Source organism: Peromyscus leucopus, chromosome 20, assembly GCF_004664715.2.
Source record: "Peromyscus leucopus breed LL Stock chromosome 20, UCI_PerLeu_2.1, whole genome shotgun sequence".
Lineage (NCBI taxonomy): Eukaryota > Metazoa > Chordata > Mammalia > Rodentia > Cricetidae > Peromyscus > Peromyscus leucopus.
Window position 1 is genome coordinate 41,053,670 of NC_051080.1, and position 26,825 is coordinate 41,080,494.

General features: G+C 39.8%; 1 protein-coding gene and 1 long non-coding RNA gene across 8 annotated transcripts in view; one reads left to right on the forward strand and one right to left on the reverse strand.

Annotated features, from left to right (window-relative positions):
• Cpq (carboxypeptidase Q) overlaps nucleotides 1-26,825 on the forward strand; it is a 434,594-nt gene that overhangs the window by 360,103 nt on the left and 47,666 nt on the right. For 2 of the 3 annotated variants that reach the window (XM_028893762.2, XM_037197721.1), the window contains exon 7: nucleotides 3,352-3,553. In XM_028893762.2, the coding sequence (XP_028749595.1) occupies nucleotides 3,352-3,553 (202 nt within the window). Of the gene's footprint in view, nucleotides 1-3,351; nucleotides 3,554-6,095; nucleotides 6,216-26,825 lie in introns of those variants that run through there. The other variant, XM_028893764.2, reaches the window with a different exon arrangement.
• The window catches only part of LOC114709793, a 171,144-nt gene that overhangs the window by 126,317 nt on the left and 18,002 nt on the right, over nucleotides 1-26,825 (reverse strand). For all 5 annotated transcript variants that reach the window (XR_005089658.1, XR_005089657.1, XR_005089660.1 and 2 more), the window contains 2 exons: nucleotides 20,227-20,345; nucleotides 3,407-3,550 (listed from right to left, as the gene is read on the reverse strand). This is a non-coding gene — a long non-coding RNA (uncharacterized LOC114709793). The remainder of the gene's footprint in view (nucleotides 1-3,406; nucleotides 3,551-20,226; nucleotides 20,346-26,825) is intronic.

Here is a 26,825-nt window from a genome sequence, read left to right on the forward strand (position 1 = left end):
TTTTTTTTTTCCAGAGTTGGTCATCTTAGCAACCAAGCATTTTGTCTCAAGAAGTAGGCTTTTCTCCATGCTCTGCAAACAAGCAATGGGATATCTTGCTGTGTGCACTGAGAAGGGGTGACATGGAGCATGGCTGTCCTCCTGTCACTAACAGTGATCAGCTTTCCCTACCTACACTGAGCTGCTCATGCTGAGTAATCTGGATGTTTGTGAGCACACAATCCTGAGTGGTTCATTCCAGTTCCTTTGTAAAGAGTGTTATCCCAAAGCTTAGATAATGACTCCATAACTGGAAATAAGTGGTGTCACGTATAGTGGGTTGCTTGTTTTCTTGTTTCTTTATAGGAAACATATGGCAATGTTTATACAAGAGTAGAAAACAATAGCACACTGCTATCAAGTTAGCAGCAGCTAATGGAACCATATATGGATGGAAATCAAGCATCTCTATCTACACCAGGACTCTGGTTTGCTGGTGTCTGTACACATCCTGTTTTATTTGGTTTGAAGGGAAGTTTTATTGTTTTAGGCTTTGATTCCTAATTGGAAGGAAATTGTGTAGCAAGATGTTTTATTTGTGTTTTCACTCCTCTCTGTGCTTAATTAAATTACTTTATTAGCAGAAATAATAAATTCTGAGTATACTGAATTATGATTGTATAAAAATTAAAATATATTCATTTGTTTGACTGTACTCTTTGTATCTCTGACTGAAAGACCTGTGGCTTGAAAATTAGAAGTGGCCATCTGGAGATGGGGCACAAAGTGATGAAAGGCAGAACTGGGCTGTACTCGTACCACACACTCTTCTCTATGGCTAGCCAGGTAACTTTGAGGAAGTTTGGTAAGCTGACTCAGCCTTACAGGCTTGTATGCACTTGTACGAAAACTATACTAGCTTATCTTAGCAGCCCATGGGATGAGTGGTAAAGCATTCCCTACAAAGCCTGGCTTGGAGGAAGTGCTGCACACCTATTTCCTTTCATCATAATCAGTGAACAGGACACGTTACCCTGGCACCATCCTTGACAATCTGAGTTGCTCAATACTAAAAAGAGAAAAACCAGTAAAACCAGTGATGTTGCTGTTTATCAAATGTCCCATATACCTAGGTCCAAACTGCAGCTTCTCCAATCTCTATGGACTAGGTGTGATTTACCATCCCCATTTCATGGAAGAATAAAGTGGGAGTTTACATCAAAAGGAAAGGCACACAGCTAAAGATTGTTAAGCATGGGGATCCAACTCAGACTGGATAATTCCAAAGCCTAGGCTCTTCATCTCTCCTGGTCATAACTCGTGCATCTCTAGAAGCTCCTTTGTTTACAGTATGTTTTGAGCACCCATCCATCCTGCCATTGTACAGTGACAGTCCCTGTCTCTGGGATTTCTACTCTTTCGCAATTCAAGAAACTGAGAAAGCACTTAGGAGATGTGTTAGAAGCCCTGGTAAGTTAGATTCATGCAACCACTTTTACTTTGGTTTTTAAAAGGCTACAAGTTCATACTCAAACTTAGGTAAAAGCATTTGTCACATCCTGAAGACAGAGAAGGCAAGGTTCATGGTGTGTTGACATAAGGAGAGATGGGGTGTCATTCTCCTTGGTAGTCAGGAGTGCCAGTTGCTGTATAAGGAATAAAATATAATGATCCCACACTTCTCTTCAGTGTCAGGTATGGCCACTAAACTGCCAACTAGCTCCACTTTTAACCTAAGCAGCATGTAGTTAAGAGTGTTTCATCTGCCTTTATTGTTGAAAACACAGCATCTGTCTGCAACTTGGGATCCTTCACATATAAGATTGCCCAATTATATCTTCATTTACAAGATATATTATAGTTTTACTTTTCTCCTTCCTACAGTGTTTGGAGTAGAGGTAGAACAGAGGAAAATATTAAGAATGCCAGATTACACATCTATCTGCTAACCTTGCAGCAATATTCAGTTAGATGAGCCCTTCATATAGGGTATAAGTATGAATATGCTGCACATTAGTAATTCAAATGATGGTATCAATTGGCAGTAGCTACAGCTGAGAGCAAAGATAGCTGCAGTTATTATAACTACCTTGGACCTTTCACTGAAAATTAAATGAAGACACAGCTATGAGTAGGATCCTGCTTAGTTAACCTCATTTTTTAAAAAACAGTATTACTTGTTTTAGAATTGTGTGCAGTGTCTTTTGATCATATTCACCCCTCCCAAACTCTTTTCAGATCCATCACCCCTAACTTTGTGTCTTCTGTTTTTATCCATCAAGACTAATTTGTGCTGCCCATATATCCTTGAATGTGAAGCCTTCCACAGGAGCGTGGTCAGCGCACTAGGGGCTGTACTCCCACAGAAAATTGACCGTTTCTTTTCCAGCAGTTCACAATTGCCAATCACTCCAAGCTAGGGGTAGAATTTTGTGCCTAACCCCTCATTTGTGCTGAGATTTGATCTGACTTGAGCTTATACATGTCACAACAGCTGTGTGTTTTTGTGTGCTACCCTGCTCTGTCCAGAAGACACTGTCTCCTGTAGTCATCCACCACCTCTAGCTCTTGGAGATTTTCTGCCCCTTCTTTGGCAAAACCTCTAAGTTTTGGGAGGATGAGGTGCGGAATATTCAAGTTAGGACTGAAAATTCTGAAATATTTTATCTTCTGCTCCTGGCCCATTGCTGCTTTCTGTGTTAATCTCCATCTAGTGCGAATAGAAGCTTCTTTGACGAGGAGTGAAAGATGCATTAATCTATGGGTATAACGATAAGTCATTAGAAGTCAGTCTAATACTATGTCCATTTAACAGCATAATAGTATTAGTTTCTTCCCTAGAACTGTGACTTGTCTAGCCATAGGTTCTTGGCCTGATAACGGCACCAAACCTGGGTTTCATCTTCTGGAGCAGGACTTAAATCCAATCAGAAGGTGAAAATGGCTGGTTATTCTCATGACATTGTGTCACAGTTGTACCATTGGGCATGTCTTGCTAGAGCAACTATTCTTTAGCTTACAAGGTACATAGTTGGGCAAGATGGAGGATTCCTTTACTTCTCCTGCAGAGTACATAGCACATTCTAATACAGTAGTGCCATAAGCAAAGTGGTTCAAAAACTATTATTGCTATAAAAATAATGTGCAGTTCTATTACATTCCCTCCATTACATTTTTTGTAACTTTCCAATTAACTCTTTGGTTTGGCAAACCCCAGGATGGGAAATTGTACCTGTTAGAACCATCAGAGTAGATATTGATCAGGGCAGAGCAATATTATTTTGATAACAATTTGTGAGGAGGTGAATTATTTGATAGCACAGAAGCAGTAGATGGGAATCAAACATTTATCTCTTTTTAAATTTTATTTAGGCAAATGTTTCCAACTACAGTCTGGTGATGGAGTCTGACTCTGGAACCTACTTACCCACTGGGCTGCAGTTCACCGGCAGTGACAAGGCCAGGGCTATCATGAAGGAGATCATGAGTCTGCTGCAGCCCCTCAATGTCACCAACGTCTTTAGTGATGGAGAAGGAACAGATATTAACTTCTGGATCCAAGCTGGAGTGCCTGGTAAGACCAAAAGTGAAGATGATGTCCTGCATGCTGTCACCAGTTCAAATAAAATCTCTATTTAAATGTCCCAGTAGTTACTGGCAGACCACGCATGCACATCCTGTGTCTTTGTCACTGAGGTCTACTCTGGTTATTCCCACAATTGGGATAATGGTACCTACTCTGCATTTGCTTCTCCTCTGCTCTTCCCTCTCCAAGATCTGCAGTGAATGATTTCAGAATTCAGCCTAATCTGCTGTTGATTTTGATTTGTTTTTAAGGATATGTTTGATGATTTCACAACCAAACTTTGAGAAATAAAGTAGAAGGCAGTCAGTGCTGACAACTCCTTCTGTTCTAGCCTCTACTAGGGACCCTCACTGACTGATGTGCTATACCCACACACTGTTATATCTGAACTGTTACAATGAAAGATTCACTCTTTGAGGGTGGGATGCTTCCTTATAATTGTGTTTGATAAGAGTTCAGACATAGGGCTGAAAAGATGGCTCAGTGGGAAAAGTCACCTGCTATCAGGATTTCAAACATGAGTTTGATCTCCAGGACCCAGATGGTGGAAGGGAGAACTAACTCTCATCTCTGACTTTGACAGGAACACTATAGCACAAGCATGACCACACACACACACACACACACACACACACACACACACACACACACACACCATAGATTGGGCATAAACTGACTTACCCTGATTGGTGATTTGTGGTATGACTCTCCTAAACAGAACTCTTAGGCCAGAGACAGAAATGAAATTATGAAATGCAAATACACCTAGGAGTTATAGGAACAGAGATGGGAACAGATTTCAAGAATATAAATTTGTGCTGCTATACAAATTTGCCCAAGACCAGCCATGCAAAGACTTATTGGTATTGTTTATGAACCTACATTGTGCCTCCAATACCATTATATCCATAATAAAAAGGTCTATCCAGATATCCATCTGCAAATTGTTCTGTATTTGCATTATATAAATGGAAAGCCTAGCTTTTTAGCTATTTAACATTACTCTTTCCAGAACTCTCACATGACATATGTACAAAGATAGGCTCTCCAGGTCCACTTCTGCCACTGTGTTTCCTGCTTACAAACAGATTTCACCAGCAGCTACACAGATTCACATTTTAAAGAAAGTCTGTTCTTGAGATATTGTGGATTTTAAACTCATGTTTTAGGTTTGGAAATTTACACTAATATCCATAACTAAAAATTGGGTCTTTTCTTTGTTATAATGGAAGATTCAAATTCTGTCCATTTGTCCTGTGCATATTTTGACAAAAACTTCAAATTCTCTGAAATCCATATTTCCATTTAGAATGGTGCACAATTATTCGACATATCCAAAACATTATATATATGATCTGTGGATGTCAAAATATAGGGACGAAAGCTTGTGCTTTGAGTGGCATGGGATCATTTGATCAAATTTTGCATTTTATCAGTGAGCCTTCTTTTTGGAATCACTAAGTCAGCTGCTGTGAGGAAAAGGCTAGTGGGTTGGAGTGAAGTGGACTGGAGACTGACCAGCAGTGGCCAAAGAGGCAGGAGGAGCTAAAATCTACAGCAGAATTGAGGAATAAAAACCTTATACCACCCCCTGCACCAATTTGTTTTGCTGTGTTTGATCACAAGAGCCTGTCACCTTATTCCTTCCCATGTCTATGTCCTATAGGACTTGATCTGCATAAAATGAACAGGTAGATTGATTACCATCATGTAAGGTAATGAGTTACCATCCCTCTTGGCCTCAGCAGATCAGGTTTGATTTTTCACACAGCAGAGGGGAATGAGAAATCTGTGCCTGTTTGGGTTGCAGAATTAGTAAGCTGCACTTTACTGACCTTCCACCATTCATGAGGCCCCCAGTCAAACTTCCTTTAAAATGCTGTCTTTAATCTGAGACCATCCTTTGGAAGTTGGTACAATTTACCCTTATTTTAAAGATGGGGAAATAGACTCAGAGATATTATATGACTTTCACAAGTCAAAGTCAACCTGCTTTTGATGTCCAGGCTGCTGGCCATTTCCCCACACCATGCAGCAACACAGAAGAGTCTGGACAGTGTCTAAAATGTTTGTCTTGTTCGGTTTTTGCTTATGCAAAGGATTTCAACTCATTACTTCTGGGAGAAAGGAGTTTGTTATTGTAAATAAGTGCTTGTTTCTCCTCACAGTCCTTGTTCTCCTTCCTCATCCAGGTCAGCAGGTTTTCTGTAGAGTCAGTATTTCATTTTGGATGACTGTGAATGTTTTCCTATATTCTTTGCTCTTCCTTTACAGTATTGTGAGATGGAAGCACAGGGTTGACACCTGTCCATTGCTACCATGAAGATATCTTTAAAACAAATATTGTTACCTGTTTGTGTGTATGTTACTGTGTATGTGTGTTCCTGTGTGTGTGTGCATGTGTACATGTGTATGTGCATGTGTGCATGCTTGTGTATGTGTGTATATGTGTCTGTGTGTTTGTATATATACAAAGGCACACATCAAAGGACAACTTTCTGGGAATTAGTTCTTTCCTCCCATCCTGTAGGTACCAGAGACTGAATGCAGGACATCAGAATGCTGCAGGTACCTTTACCCAATGAATCATCTTGCCGGCCCTAAGCTATCTTTTGTTGTTTCAAATTTGGGTTATTCCTGGAAGAGATGATGGTACTGTAACATTTGGGATATTGAAACATTCCAGAACTTCAGAAAAAGACAACAATCATAATTGATCTGAAGGAAAATGGAAGTATACGTTGTGTCTATTATATGGGCAGTATGTGTTCCTGAAGCCATGGTACCTGATACCCACCTGCCCTAAGGCGAGGATTCAAAATACTGTTTAAACAATGCTTTGCATTACTGCATATCAAAGCTCTATTTTTCTTCTTCTCTCGGTTCTTCTATTGATCAAATAAACACTTATGGATCCCTTCTTGTCTTCTAAACCTGTTAAATATCCATAATCTGATGTCTGGGCCTCAGTTTTTCTTGAGTGTTTCATGTATGCTTAATAGAAAAAAATAGTAATTGAGAGCACAGATTGAATTAAATTCAGTATGATTTTCACTAATTATTGAAGACAAGTAAGTCAGTTTATGAAAATGTCATCTTTGGGAGAGGAGAGAGAAAGTCCTACTGAGCAAGATGAAATCTGTAATGGATTATAATCCAACAGGACAATGAATTAGCAGCAGAAATAGAATATTTCAAGTAGAAAGAGATTTAATACAGTGTTTGGGGTGTACTTTCCTGCTAAAGCTCTTCCCTTGAGATCTCAGACCCCAGCCATCCCCCTGCCTCCACCAACATCTCTGCTCTTCCTCCCCTTCAGCACAGTCTTGGGTTCGCAAATCATACCTCAGACCATAGCATTCTGTGGCCCTCTGATTTTCTGCAGCACTGTGGTGTTCACCCACAGCCTGGTCCTTTAGTTGCACACATGGCCTTGTTTGTGGGTTATTAGAAGTTTGGGTGCATCCTGCCTCTTATAGGTCACTGACCCGTTTCTTCAACTTTAAGGTCAATTCTTTCTATTTTTTAAACATCTTCTATAGCTTTTAATTTAATTGGGGAAAATATTTGAATTCTTGTCATTATGACCTGAGAGAAGAAACTAAAACATTAAAGATCATTGTTTGCCTGGTAAATGTTTATTCTCTTATAGTAAGAATATGGAGAAAATAAAAGATGTTGAAAAAACAATCCCCAAAAGTTTAAAATATTTGAAGAAAATACATACATTAGCCTGAAACAAGTAGGCTCATTTCTCTTACATGGAAAGAAATGGAGAGATGTTTATATGTGGGGGTCCTCTTTCCCCTCTGGGCCTGTTGGCCACCAGGCCCAGAGTGTAAAGAGGAAGATAGGGTGACAGAAAGCTTTAGTGGCCCATGAGCACAACAGAGACAGCCCTCTAGGAGACAGATTTTGGTGAGTCACCTCGATTTTATTCCAGAGTATAAGGAATATATAGGATTGGGGAACCTGGGGACAAACCCTAATTTGCATAAAGTGGCACGCTCCTATCACAAGGCTTAGTCTGTGGCAGCAGGGTCCTATAGCAAAGTCCCTAGCATAAACCTTCTCAACAGGGATCTGAGTGAAAGGTCAAGCTAAAGATGAATCAGGCATCTGGTTTTAGAGAGTTTTTAGATAAGATCAGTCCTCCAGGCCCAGGGACAGTCTCCAGATAAGGGCAGGGAGAGAGCGGGAAGCTTTGCTTAGAGAGGGAGCTCCATGTTGCCAAGCTATTAAGATAAGATGCCAGGCCATGGCCGACTGCGACTTCTCTACAGCCAACAATATCTCCAACATTTATAAACTTATCTTACAGTACACCAGTAAAGATGCTTATAAACATGTCTTCTAGTACACCTGTCCCCACTGTTTCAAGGACAGTATAAGAGTGACATTTCAATAACCTCAGGCTCTAAACTGCTCTCAGTTAGTACCATATAGACTTTGAATATTGAATAACTGCTTGATGTTCTCAGTGTGGGTTTTGGCTTAGGGTGAAGTGATGAGGGTGAAGTGATCAGAATCTTTCTTGTTGTTGTTATTGTTCTGATGTCTCAGTGCTGAAGCATATGGTCTCAGATGCTTAAATACATCCTTAAAAAAAAAAAAAAGAAACACACACACACACACACACTCACACCTGATGAAAAAATTAGATGAAGCTGCTCTTATGCCTTATCTCCCAATAAATTTCTTCCTCTGCTACAGGATCTAATATGTTTCCTAATTGTAGTGTTCTGGAAAGAATTACAGGCCTTGAGTGTGTGCTCTGCATCACAGCTTCTAACTATATGAGTGAAAGATATGGTTCTCTTTCTAAAGATTGCTCATTTGTTACCCAGTATCCTGACTAGTCATCTGCTGTGACACTGGGGGGTCAGAGACGCATATACACAAGATCTACACACTTGTGCACCATGCTGTCTAGTCAGTGAGCCTTGGTTAGCACATCTCTAGCACCCCCACGTATTTACCCCCACTGCCCCCCTCCCTTACAGACTGACATCACAGCCCCAACCTCAACACAATCCAGACCATACCAACTCACAGTTCAAACTCTGTCCACTAATTGTTCCCAGTTCCTAAAGCCTCTTCCTCAGCTCCTCCTCTCACCCTAGACTTTGTCTCAACAGAACTTGCTCATTCCCAGGCCTCATTCAACCACGCTCACCTGCATTCTGAGTTCCCATCCCCCTAATCAGGTCCCTGACTCCATTGTGGACTTTCTAAATTAAAAATCTACCTAACAATCAAGGTACTTTTATCTGAAAAATAAAACAAAAGATCCAAGTCAGAAGGGCAGTAAGAGTGTCTTTACAAAGAAACCCAGAGTAAGCGCTTACAGAGAGCTTTTGCTTTTGCCCATTTTTTCCACCTTTGTAGTACTGGGAATGAAACCCAGGGCCTTGCGCACGTGCCTCGCCTTTGAGCTCTGCCCCGGCCTAGCTGAGTGCTCACTTTAGTTTTCAGCCACACCAAGCGTCTCAGGCCTTTCCATGTTTCATCCCACCCTCCTTGGCATGCCACGGTTGTTCAAAGCAGCAGATTTTCCATATTGTACGGTCATGGAAGAGAGGCTCTCTATAATTTATATCCCCTTTTCAGAGTTAGGAACTCTTTCAAGAATTAATAAAATAGGCTTCCTTCCATCTCACTGATAAAAAAAAATTGTGACCTCTGTCTGGCTAAATTATATCACCAAGATTGGTGAACATTGATCAAATATTACTTCCTGGCATAAGTGGGATCCTTTTTGGTATTCATTGAAAAGCTTCCTGATGTGTAAGGAAATTTAAGAAGAAGATGAGGATTTCCATTGAGTAAACAGTTAAAAGAAACTATGATATCTGGTCATCCCTCTTTATGTGAATCCTCTGTGTCTGTCCAGTCTCCAGCCGTTACACATAACCAAGTGTCTACTCACCCCGGAATGGAAAGCCCCTCCTGTTCTACCCCTTGTCTTGTGTGGCTCCTCTGTGCTTTTCTGTGTATCTCCTAGTGTCCAGGCAAACTGGAATTCCTGGAACCACCTTCCGTTCCCAAGCTCCTGTGTACCTGGACCTCCCCTGTTCCTTATACACAGCTAACTCCATGGTTCGGCTCTTCACACTTCCCCTGTTCAAGCTTTCTCTCATCTCCTGTAGCTTGGAGAGCTGTCACTAGAGTGTGTTCACCAACCCAAGCTCCCTTCTCCTTATGGTGCGTGTTCTGCTCTTATGATTGCGAGTCTCTTAAATGTCTAGAATTCCCATGCCTGAGAAGTGTCTGCCCCTCACTGAAGTGTTCATGAGTCTAATGCTAAATAAATTTGGTCCATAAATAATGTCAGGCTCTATGAGAATAATGTCTGTCCATCTCCAAATAAAATACTGTGAGAGAAGTTTGTTAACTAAAATGTGCTACCCACCTCAGTGACAATATGGATTTATTGCATGGGCTTCTTCCATTACACACTGCATTGTTTTAAATGATTCATGTATTAGTTTCTCTCATCTCTGTCTCCACTGAGATACCAAATATACATATTATTCAGAATTTTGCATATTTTAGTCTTATTTATTATTGTCTAGTGTCTTGCATGATAACAGAACTAAACTAAAACTTTTTATTTTGACATTTCCAAATGCCTTTCTTCTAAAATGTTTTAAGAAAGCAGTCATCAAGGATACAAGCTCATATAAAATAGGTATAAGATTCATCATCTCGATCAAGGATACATGTTTTCTCATCACCAAATGGAATGTAGTACCCCAGCAGTTCTGTATCCCCTACTGTCCCTAAATGGGAGATTTCCTCCTGTGGTAAAAAGAGTCTGTTCAGTGGTATTCAAAGAAGTCAGTGTTCCAAGCTGAGGAGTTTTCTCCTCTCTGAGAACATTAGAAGGGAGCTCTCTGATTTGTGGCAGGAGTTCTCAGTTCCTTGTGTAAAGAGCTGTGAAAATTTTATTCGGTCAGCATGTCTTAAATAGCATAAGCCAGGTACTGTATACCTGAATACAGCCAGCTAGATCTGTTTCCTTGAAGACTCAATGAAGGGAGTAGCACTGGGAGGGAATAGAATGTTACAAAGAACTACATCAAAAATAGTGAAAAAAAAAATACTGGATAGCAGCAGGGTTATAAACATGTGTAGTTGGTGGCTACCTTGTACCTCCTTAGCTTGGATGAGTCAGAACTCTCCCGTTACCATACCTTGACTACTGGCTTCTAAATAGATTTGTTCAGCACCCACTTCCATATCTCAAGTTGTTCATCAAGCTCAAAATAAGTGAGCTTCTTATGTGCTTCTCCTTTACAGCATATTTGCTTCAACCCTAGCATAAGCCTCCTAGTCCCCAGACCCGTGGTCCCCAAGCCACCCATGCTGATTGCAGATTAGGCAAAGAGTGGCTTTCTACATTGCAGGGGTGGTTCAGTTTGTCACATACTGACTTATGAAGTGTTGCCTGGAATGGTCATTTAAAACTAAAATACAAACTTTTACTTTAAAGTTAATGTGCTTTGTATTTTGTCTCCTTAACTAGACTAGGGGTCAAGAAAGTACTTTGTTCTTTATATATGCACAGTGCCCAATATTACCTGGAACATAAAAAGTTTAATGATTAGAAATATTGATCTGAAAATGAACACAGAGCACAAGAAAAGTTAAGTAACAGTAAAAGGCAGGTGTTTTGTGCAATGTGACAATAAGTAACACGTGTGAACTACCTACCAGAGTCGTAGGACAGAACACAGGAAAACGCTGCAAGAGGGGAGCTGAACCTTGATGATGAAAGCCACGTAGCATTAGACTAGACAGAAAAAGTAAAGAAGGACATTCCTGGTGAGGAAATAGTAGAAGCCAGGCAGGTAGAAGTCAGGAGAAAGGCTGCTCTGGGAGGCTCATCCATGAACTTGTAGGCAGTGAGAACAGTTGGGTGTATCCAGGCAGATGAACAAGGGCCATGTTTGAGGTCAAAAACTCTCACAGATGATGCCAAGAGGTCAGAAGTCTTCAGCAGGAGACTGCTTGGTAAAAAGTGTTACGAGTCCACAGAACTCATGCTAGGGGTGCCCAAATCATGCTCAGTAGGAGGCACAGTGTGAGAACTATGGAATGAAATGGGAGCTTGAGGAAGAAGCAAAAGGTTAGGAACACTCGCTTTAATTGTTATAGGATTGTTCTGTTTTGTACATCAGAATGACCCATGAATACTATGTTGTCTGTTTCTCTCACTGCTGTCTTCCATGCCTTCACATAACGTAGCCTGGAAAGGCTTTGCTTTCTTAGATGCCCCTCTAATGGGCTCAAGATTGGCTCTTCTAGGATCTCCTTCCTATACATTTGACTCTCAGTTTGTTGTACATTATACTTGACTAACAGTGGGGTTATGTTCCAATAAACTCACTGTAAGGTAAGATATTTTAAGTCACAAATGCATAATTCAATAACCTACCTATCAAACATTATGTCCTAGTAACACTACTGCATGGGCCACTTCCCCTATGACCAACTGGTTAAGTGGAACTGTGGCTTCCTGGTGCTTGGATTCAGCATCTCCAGATGATGTAGAGTGGCATATTGGTGAAAAAAGATCACACTTCAAAGTACAGTTTCTTCCAAGTGCATATCACTTTCTCACCATGGTAAAGTTGAAAATTCATTAAGTTAATCCATCATAAGCTTGGGCCTCTATATAATTGCTGCATTCAATAGGTAGCTGTATTATGTATGAATTATGGAGAGTACAAAAGTAAGAAATAGCCTTTTTTCTCCAGGGGTTCACAACTGAGAACCAAAATGATTTGGTTTACATAATCATGAAAATAAGAAAAATGGCCTCATTGTGGAACACTAAATAAAGCTACATTTAAGTTTATAAGGAAAAATATGAAACGATCTGAAAGCCAATGGAATCAGTTTCTAGTCTTATATTAAGGGAGTGAGGAGTGTAAATTCAGTTTGATCTGTTTTTTTATTATAGCCTATGATTGTAAATAATGCTATTCCTTATAAGAAAAATGTTATTACAGGGCTGGAGCTATAGCTAAGTGGTAGAGTGTCTGCTTAACGGTGCACAACACTGGACTCAATCCACACCACTGTCAATATGTCACCACAGAAAATGTCACACAACTACGGAAATAGAAAACAGCCCAATATACCCCCCACGTACTTATAACTCAGTGTAGGGTCAGTTTTACTTATGGATGCTCTTAGGTCATTCCATCCTCAATTAGACCTTCTACACCACTGGTTTTTAAGCAAGTCTCCAGCATAGCATCACTCCATTTGTAAATAATTTATATCTCTCAGAAGTAAAGACTCGTATACACAACAATATCACTATACCATTTTCCACCTAAAATATTTTAGAACAATTTCTTGCTATCATATTCAGTTATATAGCTAGTTTCCAGATTTTTCTAATTAAACTCACTTCCATTGAACTTAAAAGAATAAAAACTGTATTCTGGTTTGAACCAAGATTTCAAAAGGTCCAAACAATACAACTGGCTGGTATGTCTGTGAAAGCTTTTATAATCCTTAGATTCTACCTTTATCTGATTTTTTCATTGCACTTATTCATTTCAGAAGCCCAGGGATTTGTCCTGATTGCAATGACATGACATTATTGACTGTGCTTCTCTATCCATATTTCTTGCAAAATGGTCATTGAATCAAGCAGCTTGTTCTGATTTGAGTCTAATTTTGGATGGTGAGATAGATGTACGAGGTGCTTCTGCTTACTCACATTAGGAGGAACATCAGATATCCTCTCTCTCCCTCTCCCCAGCATTTATATGTAGATATAAGTTACTCTCAGATAGACAGACAGACAGACAGATAGATAGATAAGCTAGACCTTTATATACATTTTCTTTCATATATTTATATCCCATATACATTTTATTGGAGCATGTTCTAACTAATGTATTTTAGTTCCTTTATTCCTTGTTTAAAACTATTTAACATACTTCTATAAAAATGGCCTTTTCCTTTGGTAACCCCAAGATACTCTTTATAAGAAAGGAAGGATTCATCATTCATTCTTTCCTTTATTTACATATTTAAAAACCCATCAGTTTATTCCCTAGTGTCTTCCAAAGATGGTGAATTTACTTGTTTTGTATCATTATTAACTGATGAATTTCATAACATTTGGTATGTTTCATTCTGTCATGAAATTATTTTTATTGACGCCTGAACACATTTGAACAGTAGAAGCCTCTTTGACTGCCTCCTGGGTGCTTTTAGCACGAGCCTTACAGTTACTAGGAACATTCCTGCTTTATAAATTTACAAATACACCAGGCCACCTTGTACATTTCTTGCCCCAGATCTGGGATCAGCCATTTCTTCAATGAGTCCACTACCTTTACAAGGTCACGGCGTTTAGAGCCCCAGACCGAGCTTCATGTGTGTTTGTTGCTACCAAGAATGCCTGGTGTCTCTAAGTCCTTTCAGTAGCCAGACAATGAATTATACTTTTTTTCTCAAAAGAGGAATTCTATTAGTAATCCATCTTTCAATTTAAGTTCAAGACTAAAAGGCTGTACTTAAGCTTGCTGTTGTTACATCTGAATTTGCTTTGTCTCTTGCCCCAAATCTTAATGTTCCATTGAATATCCTAATCACTGCTTTGTCTCGAATGTACACATGACAGTCTCAAAAAAAGAACAACAAAAATGGCATAACAATTACGGGAAACAATTGGGGTCCTTTTTTCTTTGGTATGGTTCTTCTACCAGAGGAGTACAAATTTCAGTGAAACTGTGGTGTTATTATCTGAACGTTAGTTTTGGTTTTGTATCTGGAATCGCTGATTGTTTGAGTTAAAATGATTTTTTTATTTGTGGCATCGGAAAGAGATTACAAATATGAGTCAGTATGAGGTTTACAATGACTTTGGATCTAGATTCATCTGAATCTTCACTGACTCCAACCATTTCACTGTGTCATTTATTTATTCCAGAAAACTGGAGCAGGGGAGAGAGACAGGGAGGGAGAGAGGGAGTCAAATATTATGCTAGATGCCTTACATACATTATTTCATGACAACCTTCTGAAATGTAGAGAATTATTCTTTAATTTTCAAATGAAGCCACTGGGGCTCAGAGAGTTTCCTTTGTGAAAACTCAAAAAGGTAGTAAGTAGAGAAGTCAGACTTAACATGTAAGATCAATTTACTCCAATACCACACACAAAATTCAGTTTCTAGCCTTAAAGATTTAATGCAGGACTTCAACACAGGAGGGAAAAGTACAACACTTCAGGCACTCATCCCCTATTCCTCCATCCTTGGAGGCTCTGGAGATAGGCAAAGGATTCTGAAATGTCCTAAAAATGGAGAACCACTGGGTAAGCTATAATTAGACATTTAGAGTTTGGATTAAGGAAATTGACTTAGAATTTCACTCAGCTGCTTTTTAGTTATGTGACCTTGGTAAGGCATTTAACCTTTGGAACGGCAATCTCTTAAAACACAAAATAGCACTAATAATACTTTATGAGCTTATATGTTTTTAGATAAAGGTCAGCTTAGGTGAATGCTTAGCACAAAATCTCCATGAATCAGCCACTGTTAGTAGTTTAGTTATTAAAGCAAAACTTCTGTTGTTAGTTTAAGCTTCCTCGACCCTCTGTGACAGAACTGTAGCTCAAACAATCTGAAACAATAAGGAAGAACTTAAGCGAACAACATCATTCTCCCTCTTATTACAGTCTCTCCTTTCATGCTGCCTTCTTGCCTTCGTTTCAGCCACCCCGCTGAGGCTTAACCATGACTGTGAACCTCTCACAGCACAGGCCTCTTAGGCACAGAAAAGCCTGTGTTCATCTCATTCAGCATGCTTAGCAAAATCATAGTGACACTAGCTGTCTTGTCAAACTGCCACCGTCAGTGAGTGGCTTTTTAAAGGAAGATGAAGAGGGCCTCTGTAGATGAATGCAATGGCCACCTTTTCATCCACTGTTGAGACGCCTCTCCTGCTCCTGTCTCCTTTCCCTACATAGGTTTACACTTAGAGTTCTGTGTGGTAACATCGTCCATCTACACTTCTGTGCCTGCTTCCCAAGAGCAAAGCAGAGTGGAAAAACAGTCATGAATGTCCCAAAGACATGCCTAAACACCTAAACTAAGCAAATCACTTCACTACCATTCACAGTACAGAGGCAACAAGTGTCCTGTTGGAGGAACAGGACTCATCACTTTCTGGCAGAATGTTTCAGACAACTTCTTGGAGCTGCTATTCCCTGACCTGCAAGATGATGTCAATAGTATTTTACAGAGCTCCCATGAGAATGGAATGCATTTGACAAGTGACGATGTATTTGCAAGTCAGTTTCGCTCTATACAGTTGATATTCAGAAAGAACCCTGGGGGTGTTAGTTGTTTTATATTTTTAAAAATTTGAAGAGCCCTTGTTCTCGTGTACTTAGAGCTAGTAGAGAGTGTGACCAGGCAGCTTAACTCTTCTATGAACCATCTCAAAACATGTGTTTGCCTTATTGGTATTTGCTGACCTTTAGAACATTTACTTTGTAGCTATAAAATAGAGTGCTGTGGAAGCTGGCATTCCCTCTGAGCCACTGGTCTTCTAGTTCAGTGGCCTGATTTAAACCAGCAGCCTGACTCACTTCACCATAATGCAACACTTCACAAAAGGAAGCAATTAAGAAGAAACTTGAATCAGGAATCCCTATTACTTGCTCTGAAATTAGCTCCTGGTCAGCCCAAAAGAACTGATTATAAGCTGATGGGAGTTGGGGGAAGGGTGTATGCATGAATGCATGAAAGCATGGTCAACAACACTGAAGGGGACTCAACTGACTCTCCCAACCAACATCTAATTCTAGATCACACAGCATGCACTGACATGTATTCCGTGGGGACAAGGAGCCTGTAAAATGCATACGTATCTCTTCTATGATCTAGAGGTGGGATGAGCACTCTTTGAACATTCAAGTTTATTACCAAACCTCCAATGTTTGTTTCTCAGAAGTAAACATTGTTTTCCATGTGAAATAGGAACATGATGAATAAAGGAGCCAGTCTATTCAAATATTCAGAGCAAGAGATGAAATCACACAAAACTGCCCATATCAAGCCAGCACCAATAAGCGACAGCTTTAGACTGAGACTGTCACTTTGGCACCACTAACATTCAGAGACCAAGAAGATTAGAATATCTTTGAGTGAAAGAAGATTGTCTTGTTTTCTTAAACAACTTTTCTTAGAACAAATCCTTTTTAAATTTTTGTTCATATAACCACACAAGTGTATGTGATTTATACAGTTTATGTATCCCATGGCAACATAATCTCACTTCTCTCTTTCATTTTCTTCCTACCCAGTCTCTCCAGATCTTTGATTTTTCTTGAAAGAATAACGGAAAGATTTCCTAGTCTCCAAATTTATGAGAAATTTAACTAGTATAGCACATTAAGCAAGGTGCCCTCACATCAAACCATTTTTCTAAGACTTCAGTCCCATCAATCATCAGGAAGCCTGTGTGTTAATGGGAAGCTGTGGTTCCCATCCTTTGGCCTGCCACATCTGGTGACAATTGCAGAGGCTTATACGGTGACATTTGTGTCATGGCATGTGTCTCTCTGTGCCTTGGTTCATTTGTAAATGCCTTGGGGTCATTTACAAAGTGTGTGTTTTTAAGTGTCCTGGAAGTCAAGAGTATAATTTGCCCAAGAATATGTTTATGTACCCTGTAAAAGAGCTATAGTCACTCTTTTTGATTCCGTGTGTGTGTGTGTGTGTGTGTGTGTGTGTGTGTGTGTGTGTGTGTGTTTAACCAAAGAGAAACTTCACAGGGAATGAGCATAAAGGTCTTCATCTACTCACTCACAAGTCCTTCTTATAAGTTGCTTTTGTTTATTGTTAATAGAATATTTCTTGGGTTCTCTTGGGTTTTTTTCTGTTTTTTTTTTAATACTATTTAGTTCTGATTTTATATTTTCACGTTCTTCAGTCAAGATTTATGTCAGATTTTTTAATTGTGTTTATGCCTGTTATTGGGATCTCCTCTGGGGCTATGCCTTTTCTCTTAACTCTCTTTCTAACAAGAAAAACTAGAGCATTTTTCATTCTATATCCATACTATGCAGGAAGTATCAAGTACCTATAGAAGTGATGCTTAATCTAGTCATGCATTCAGGTATTTTCTGGCTCTAATCTTTACCTCTTGGATTAGTGATAATATTTAGGATATTGACCATTTTCCTCTTTTTCATCTAAATATTTAATACTCTTTACATGTACCTACAAACATTAATTATTTTATTCATTAATATTGAAAATAATTATATGAAGAAAAAGATGTCAAGAATGAGGCTAAACACACATTGACAGTGGTTAATAATATTCCTTAATATTTAAATATCAAATGGGTCACAATGCTTAATTACTCTTACTATCTAAACAAATTACCACCAGATTGAACCAAAAGAGTTAGTGTTTATCAAAAAGAAACATCTCTATGGGCTTAGAGAACTGTACAAGGGAAAACTGCTAAACTGTAGCCTGCCATGTCCTTCAGATGTGAGAGACAAAATGCTTGAGCATGTCTCCTTGCAGCATTAAATTTCACACTGGTTTCCCATTAAACTCAAGGATATGTGAAGGAAGTGACTTTAATTGCTTGGCACTTGAAAAAGCCCACTCTCCTGTTCAATGAATTAGAAATATTTTTAAAACTTGATTGCATTTAGGGCTACACAAATTTACCTGTAATAGCATTTTTTTTCTGTACACCTAAGTAGTCTGTCTTCAAGAAGAAACCATTTTAAACGAACTATGGAACGCTCAGAGGGTAAATGGTAACTAGAGAGATATTACAGATCTACCATGTGCAAATGCAAAACATACATTACATGTCTCATCTTTTCCTCTCATCATCCACATGACTAGGTACTGATGTCTTTGATCTCCAGATGAGGAGTCTGGGGCTAAGACTGGCCAGGGCACTTATGTAAGTATTAAGAGATGAAGGTCAGATCTGAAGTCCTGTGTTGGACTGCAAAGCCCATTTTCTATCTCTGACATCTTTGAATTCCAGTTGAAGACAGGAAGATGGAAACTTCTTAGACGTAGACTTTGTCATAAATCCATGCAGCTGATTTACCAAAAACGAATACCTTGCCTCACTTATAGAAACTAGTTGGGGCTGACTTATCTGGATTCTGTCTGCATTATCTCACGTATAAAACAATGTCAGCTCCTCTCCCCACTTTCTGCTTTGTAGTCAGGTTTGTGTCTGAAAACTCGTATTTTCCAAAGGAGTATTAAGAATCCTGTCTGTTAATTGAGTATGTACTGTACAGTGTCACATTAATTCAAAAGTCTTCAGATTGGCACTTGAAGTGTGCTCTGTCTCTGGTGTGGAAAAAGCCCATTTTGCAGTGCTACTCAAAAGGAAAGAAAGCCACCTTTGGATGGCCTTCAAAACTTTTCTATCTGGACAACAAAATAAGAGGAATCTAGTACTATGGAGGTATGCCTCCTCATTGACAGTCAAATGTCTAAAGCATGGCTTTCTTTTGTTGTTTATTTTCACACTTCTGGCTCTGTATTAAGGCTCTTTGGGTGTTGTACATACCCTCAGATCATGGTAAATGGCCAGGCAAATTAGTAGCCTGGCTTCCACTAATGCCTGCTAACAACTGCTTCATAAATATTCAATAGGGACAGTCTATGGCTTCCCAAGTCTATTTTCTATGGTGATAATGGCTGCAAACAGTATAGTTTGGAGAGAACAGTCTTGTACTATGAAAAACTGCAGGAGAATCAAAGCTGACCTGTACTCCTCCTCAGTGGGCCATTGTCACCCCAAAGAGTACAGAGCTCATCTTTAAAAAAAAACAACTTAGTTCTAATAGTAGCTAGCAGTACATCTTGAATAGTAAATTAAGAACTCCAAGACATAATTTTGAAAGTTTTTCCACTAGGAATCCAGCTGTATTAATTTTGTAGAGTGGCGGAAAGCTAAATTAGCCAGGCTTATGCCCTCTGTTCTACCCCTATTCTCTTCCTTGGCATCACAAATGCAAAAGGCTGTCATTACATCTGAGAACTGACAAGAACTGGGATTTCACAATATGAATATGGAAAGATTAATTTGAAAAGATCTCACTAGAAAACACAAAAGGTTATTGTTAACATGAGGTATTTTCTATTCAGTCTGTAGTTGGTTAAAACGTGCCTTGTGCAGCATCTGGCTAAAAGGAAGTTAGGAGTTTAAAGCCCTTGATCAAAATGAAATATTTCTTGTTATTTGTTTTGGTGGTATACAAGCACAGTTTATTAGATAATATTGAAAATGTTTCTTTCAAAGAATATTTGACTTCCAGTTATTAAACATGATACATCCAAACTGAAATGAAAAGCAAAGAGAGATGAGAAAGGCACATTTTTTAGCCTTGTCTCCACAGTGCTTGAAAAGAAAAGTACTTCCTTGACATATTTCACACTTTTGCATTTTCCCTGAAAATATTAATGGTGAAGAAGTGTTAGCAATGAAAGAAGTGGTAAGAAATGTCACCTACTGTAGTTAATTTTCACCACACACATTGCCAAGCTGATAATGTAGTAAAAATGTAAATGTTTCCTCTTGGATCAATAGAGTTTTAATTGTATAAATAGCTGTTTGCCTTGATTTACGCACCCGTAGCAGATTTCAAGCATCTGTGCTCAAGGTGGCCACTCAGGAAATGGCTCTCTTGCTTCACTTGGCTCATGCTGTTCGGCTGGATGTCCCACAGTCAAGTCCCTAATGAGGCTTTTCTGTGAAGAAATTTACACAAATTGCTTACCTTATTATAGACCACATAACCTAAAAGAGCTTTGAAAAAACAGTGTGTTTGTGATTTCTCTGTGAGTTTTCAGATGCTGTGCAATTGTTGAAAGACTGAAATTGACCTGCTTCAATGGTGAAAATGAGAATAATTGAGACTGAAGTGCTAGCACGGCCCGGCCTCTAGAGGTCTGGGGTGCAGGCTCTCTCTTCTCTCACATGGCCTTTGTGAGTTTGTAAGAGACTTTGCAGTCAGAACCTGTGGCGTGGATTTTTTTTAATATGACTGAGATAATAGATGATTTGTAGCATTTTTAATCTGCCTTTAATAATTTTAGCCATAGGTATTTTAACAGAACAGCTCAACTAAAACAACTATGTAGAAAAAATGACTGTGGCTTAGCTATAAAATGTGAAGTCCAGATCATGCTTGGAATAACTTCCATATAAAAATCTACCCAACTGGTAATATCACCATGCCTAAGTGCCTTGGCAGCCGTGGTTATTAAGGAAATTGATCCAGCCAGGCAGCAGTGCACACCTTTAATCCCAGCACTCGGGAGACAGAGGCTGCTGGATCTCTGTGGGTTTGAGGCTAGCCTGGTCTACAAAGACAGTTTCAAGACAGCCAGGGCTGTTACACAGAGAAACCCTGTCTCAAAAAAACAAGAAAAGAAAAGAAAATTGCCGTGCCCACCCCCAACTTCAATTTACCCCTCCTGGGTCTTGTCAGAGCCTAGAAGCAATTCTAAGGAGTGTGGCATATTCCATAGTCTGCCCTCAATAGAGAACAGACTGGAGATCACCCATTCTGCTCACATTAATCTGTGAACTCTTTTTCATCTGTAGCCAATACATAGGGTTTTCTCTCTTGTGGACACGAAAGGCACAACCTTGTTACAAAAAAATGTGGAAAAGAAAATATCTCTTTCTTGTTGAGATCTGTTTATTTTGTAATCATTGAAAACTAAGCAGGCTCCTTCTGAAATTTTGACTAGGTACTCCATATTTAAATATTTGTCACAGACACTACCCCTTGGGGTTTTGATTTCTACATTAGATAGAATGGGGATTTTTGGTGTCTTCTTCAGCTATCAATGAGTTTTTGAAAACACTCACCTACCCTTGGAATAGTCATATTCCAAACAGCTTAGTTAAGTATCTCAGATAAAGCTTATTAGAAGGGCAGATTCCTGAGTCCCATTCCCTAGATATTAACATAATAAGTCTGGGCTGGGGCTCAGAACTTCTGCATTCCCCTGACAGGAAAGATGCAGAGAACCAGGACTGGGAGATGTCTCTGCAGATAAAGTGCTTCCTATGCAAATGTAAGGATCTGAGTTTGAAACTATATCATAAATGCCATGTGGACATAGTGCCAATTTAAAATCCTGGTCAGTACGTGCGAGGCAGAGACAGAGCAGGCTTAACCAGCTAAATTGTTCCAGTGAGAGACCCTGCTAAATATGTAAGATGAAGAGTGAGCTAGGAAGACATCTCACAGTGACACCGTGTGCTCTAGTCTTCATACACATGCACAGGAACAAAGACTTGTGTGTGTGCGCGCACACAAACACACACACGATGCTTGAATTGGCAAACCATCCTTTGATGAACAGAATGGGCTCTGGGTCCTTATTAATTTTTCACTGCAGAAACTACTTATTGTAGACACTTGAGAATTGCACGATCTAGGCAGTGTTATCCCACATTTGCTAATACTATCAAGATCCAAAATCAGAAGAATAACAAATGAGGCTGCTTCAAGAGAATAACCACTTGGGGAATGCTGAGAGTGCTATGGAGTAGGGAGACCTGGGTGTGTTCCAGGACCTGTTGCTAATGCTCCAACCACATTGTGGGACTTATTACAACTCGTGTTTCCAGTGAGATAATCATCTCTACCTCCTACCACATCATGCCAAAGTTCTGACCAATGTGGGGGCACAACTTGCAAAATAAGCTAGTTTCTCCATGGGGATGTAGTTATATAAATAATATATTTATAGAAGCCAAATGCCAGTAGAAAGCTAGGCATTTATTCATGTTTTATAAGAATTTCTCTCTGTGTTAGATGGTTTGTAAAACCACTTCCTTGGAGACACTCCCTATTAACTCTCTATTTTGTCTTCATTGAGTTCAGTTTATTTCTACAAAGATGTAGAGATGCCAGATTAAAGGTCATGTTCTTTCAACCACCCTCTACTGGGTATCTTTGGAAGTCTTACAATTCCCACACTCAGAACCTAAGAAGTCAATCATATTTTACTGGATGAGAGTAGCAACCAGCTGCCAAACTAGCCTAGGATATTGTGTGGGATAAAAGTCAAGTTCCACAGCCACCCCCTTCCCAGCAGTGAGTAACTCAGTGTGGGTGCCTGCAATGAAACCACAGACAAGAGAGGAAAAGGTGTGGAACAGCAGGGAGCTCCTGCATTGTCCTTTGGGATTAGAATTTATACATGAAGCATCCTTCCCACCGTCACTGAAGAGTTCTCACTCAGTTTTACTCACCTCACCTTCCCCCCAGCCCCATAGGACACCATCATTTCAAAATGGTGCCCAGAGACCCAGACTCTGCAGCTCTGTGTGTCTGAGACCAGAAAAACCCTGCAGTTGAACACAGTGGGCTTGTGACTGCTGCTATGAACAAGAACACCCACCATAGAGGGTTCTGGGGTGTCTCAGTGAAAGGGTGCCAAGAAGGATCTAGAAATTTAAGTTTGTGCTAGGTTAGGGGGTTGGCAAGACTCCAGGGATGTTCATTTAAAACTGTGCTCTCAGGAAGTGGAGGCAATCCCACTTTTGAGTATCTTAATAATTTGTAGCTTGGGAGAACAGGTCCAGTGGAGACTTACCCTGGAATTGGTAAAGAAGCAATGGTCAATCATATCACCCAGGAAGGGAGTGTGGAGTGTTTGGTATTTGGAGGTTTGCACAGTGGTCTTGTCTCTTTTTCTGAGCTTAGATGGCATTATAAAGTGTATTGTTTTGACCCAATGTGTCACAAAGGCAAAATGACCTAGTCTGATGCTAATATTCCAGGAGGTAACTTAGGAGTCCATTAGGACTTCTTTATCAATACCTTTACCTTCCTGGAAATATCCAGCCAGTTCCCAAGTACAAGGAGCTACTATTGCTGCTTCCACCTCCTCTTCCTACTCCATGTCCCCCTCTTCCTCCTTCTTCCCATCTTCATCCTCCCCTTCTCTTCCTCTTCCTCCTTCTTCCCATCTTCATCCTCCCCTTCTCTTCCTCTTCCTCCTTCCTCCCATCTTCATCCTCCCCTTCTCTTCCTCTTCCTCCTTCCTCCCATCCTCATCCCTCCTTCTCTTCCTCTTTCTGCTCCCCCTTTCTCTTCTTCTCTTCTCTTCTTTCACTTTGTCCTCCTATCAACTTTCTTGGTAGTATAAAATCAGTTGTAGAATAGTATGACATTTTCATGGAACATATCTCAGATTCTTCTTACAAGTGCTATATTTTTAAACTGATTTTCAGCATTTTTTCATTTATGCTCAATTGACCTGATCTCAAATCAATTGAGCATTTAGAAATGTATGGGCTTGGAATATCTGGAGACTTAGAAATCGTAAGAGTAAAGAATCTTTTCTCTGGAAGCATTAAGTCAATGGAACAATTCTCTCTCTCTCTCTCTCTCTCTCTCTCTCTCTCTCTCTCTCTCTCTCTCTCTCTCTCTCTGTGTGTGTGTGTGTGTGTGTGTGTGTTTTCATGGTATATGTTCATATGTGTGTATTCATGTGTGTGTCTGTCAGAGAGACAGACAGACAGATAGACAGAGACAGAGAGAGACTCACTTGAACTTCCTAGAGAAGCTGTAATTATCCTGGATATTTCTACAACTCAACAAAGCCCATGGTTCCTATCATTTAATTATTTGTTTATGTTTTATGTATTCGGGTGCTGTGTACCAATTGTACTTGTTTACTCCTCAGTACTGAAATTATGGACTGCTAAAATCATGGTAAATAGCAGCTAATATTCCAGAAGGATTTCCTTGCCTTACAACTATGGGGGACAAAATATGCACAATGTAAATTCCAGCAGGAAACTGTGCCACAGAATTTTAACACCAAGTTCCTTGAACTGCTGTCAGCTGTGGTTACCCTCAGAGCCATAAGGTTTAAAGGCCTCAAGTATTCACTTTCATACAAACACAGAATTGAGCCAGGGTATTAGCGGGTCATTCTTTTCCAAAAAGGTCTATCTGCAGTACTACCCAGTAGAGAACCTTCCTCCAAAGGTGTAGGGAAGGCACAGTTAAATCACAGACAACAGTGAAGACTGAACTTGGGCTTGGTGTCTATGTATTAATTACTTTAGTTATTACTCTGAAAAAATATTGAGCAAAACTTCAAAATGAAGGTTTATTTTTATTACAATTTGAGGGACAAAGTCTACTGTGGCCTGAAAGAGATGAAAACAGAACCATGAGGTGGCTTGACACATTGTGTCTATTAAGCAGAGCGTTAAATGCTGATACTTTTTTGTTTTTATTCAGCGTTGTAACCCAGCCCCAGAAATGGTGCTGCTAACATTCAGGGTGGGTCTTTCTTTCTCAGCTAAACCTCTCTAGAGACACCGTACAGACATGACCAGAAGCTGTCTCTTAGATGACTCCAAATCCAATCACAATGACAAAGAGGATTAATTATTGCAATCACCAGGGAAAGAAGGACAGGAAGCCCCCACTCCTTGCTTTCATTGTTCTTTGTAAGGTCTAGGCCTCTATGGAGAACCACGACCCTTCACCTCCTGCTTTACATCTAACATTTGTCATTGCTAGTAGCCACAGTCTCTGAACTACTGGGAGTCATAATGGAAATGCTACAGTCTGTTTTGGAGTGCCCATTAGGTGTTCACCATGGAATTCCATGCCGTCAGAGGTATCAAAAACCAGAGGGGAGAATGTCCTTCACAAGCTCCTCCCCTGTCAAGGTTAAGTGCAAATCCCCTTGCTTTTTTGTTTTCTGCTTTGAGAATAAGTATTATAAGAACAAAATTCTTCTCAGATCACTCTTATAAAACACTTTTGTGTTTGACTCTCCAAGGACTAAGAATTGGACACATTGTTCTCCAGTCATTTCTCAAGTGTCAAGAGAGAATTGAGTTTAAAGGCTCCAATTCCCTTGCAAGTTGCAATGTCTAGCTAGATGGATTAGCATTCAACATAGCATCAGGGATATCTCATATGATTTGCAGGGTTGCAAATTGTCCAAACTCATAATGAAACCTCAGACTAAGGAAATCATTAAACACATCACGACATGTGCTTTTTCCTCGGAGGTCAAACAGCTTGGGCCAATTCACTCATCTGCTGCCTTGGCCCCATACATTTGAGTTAGCTGGGAGCTTCTTGGATAGGTCACAGACATACACCCACTTGGTGCCTATGTGAAATCCTGGCCTTTAGTCTTAAACCTGGCCCTCAGTGAAGCCTCACGCCCCACTCTAAGTGACAATCAGTGCCTTGCCTACTGTTACTCATTACTAGGGTTAGTCTCTTGCTCTCCACCCACCCCACCCCCCAGGCTCCGGAAATGACCATATAGTCTCCCATCTCTTTCCACTCTTCCTCTCAGTTATAGCAGGATTTGTATCCTTGTTTTTATCCTGTGCTGTGCTATGGGTTCTGTCCCTTCACAGCCTCATGCATGTCAATCTGGCAATTATTTCTATCTTATGTATTCAATTTTATTTTGACTAAAGTATTCCATCAAAATAAAAAACTTCAGGACTTTCATATTAAAAATATGTACACACTTTTACTTGACTAAAGGACTTTCTTTTCTTTGCAACAAAACCTTTCTTCCTCTCCCTCATCCCTCCTCCCCCTCATCTTTCCTCTCCCAGTAGCCTAGATTCTACATGGAGCAGCCTCACAAGATTCTAAGTGCTCAAAATATCCCAGAAATCTAAAAGTCTTCTTCTGGGCCAACTCAGATGAATCCACTCTAGCCCTTTTCCTTACTTGAGCCTTTTGAAAGATTATTTTGATAATAATTTGACTTACAATTTTTAGGAATTTAGTAGAAACTGCACTTAGAATTTTGACCTTTTCTCCAGGTAATGATGTCTGGTCCTGATACTTCTGCTGGGCAGAAGTAGGACTCTCTTAGCATCAATATCATGGTACTCTACAATGTTCTGTGTTGCTAAAATACAAGGTTCAATAGGTTAGATGGGTTCAGGGCATTTTCAGCATAGGGAATTTTCTACTTACATTGGGTTGGTTGAGACATAATCCCCATCATAAGGGAAGGAACATCTCTACTTCTTTAAAAATTCCTCTTTCTGAGTTTTGCATCTCCTTCTTCCTTTTTTAGATTTAGAATACTTTTTAGATTCCTCTCCTTATACTCTATCACTCTCTTAGTTAGGGTTTCTATTACCGTGAAGAGACACCATGACCACAGCAACTCTTATAAAGGAAAACATTTAATTGAAGTGGC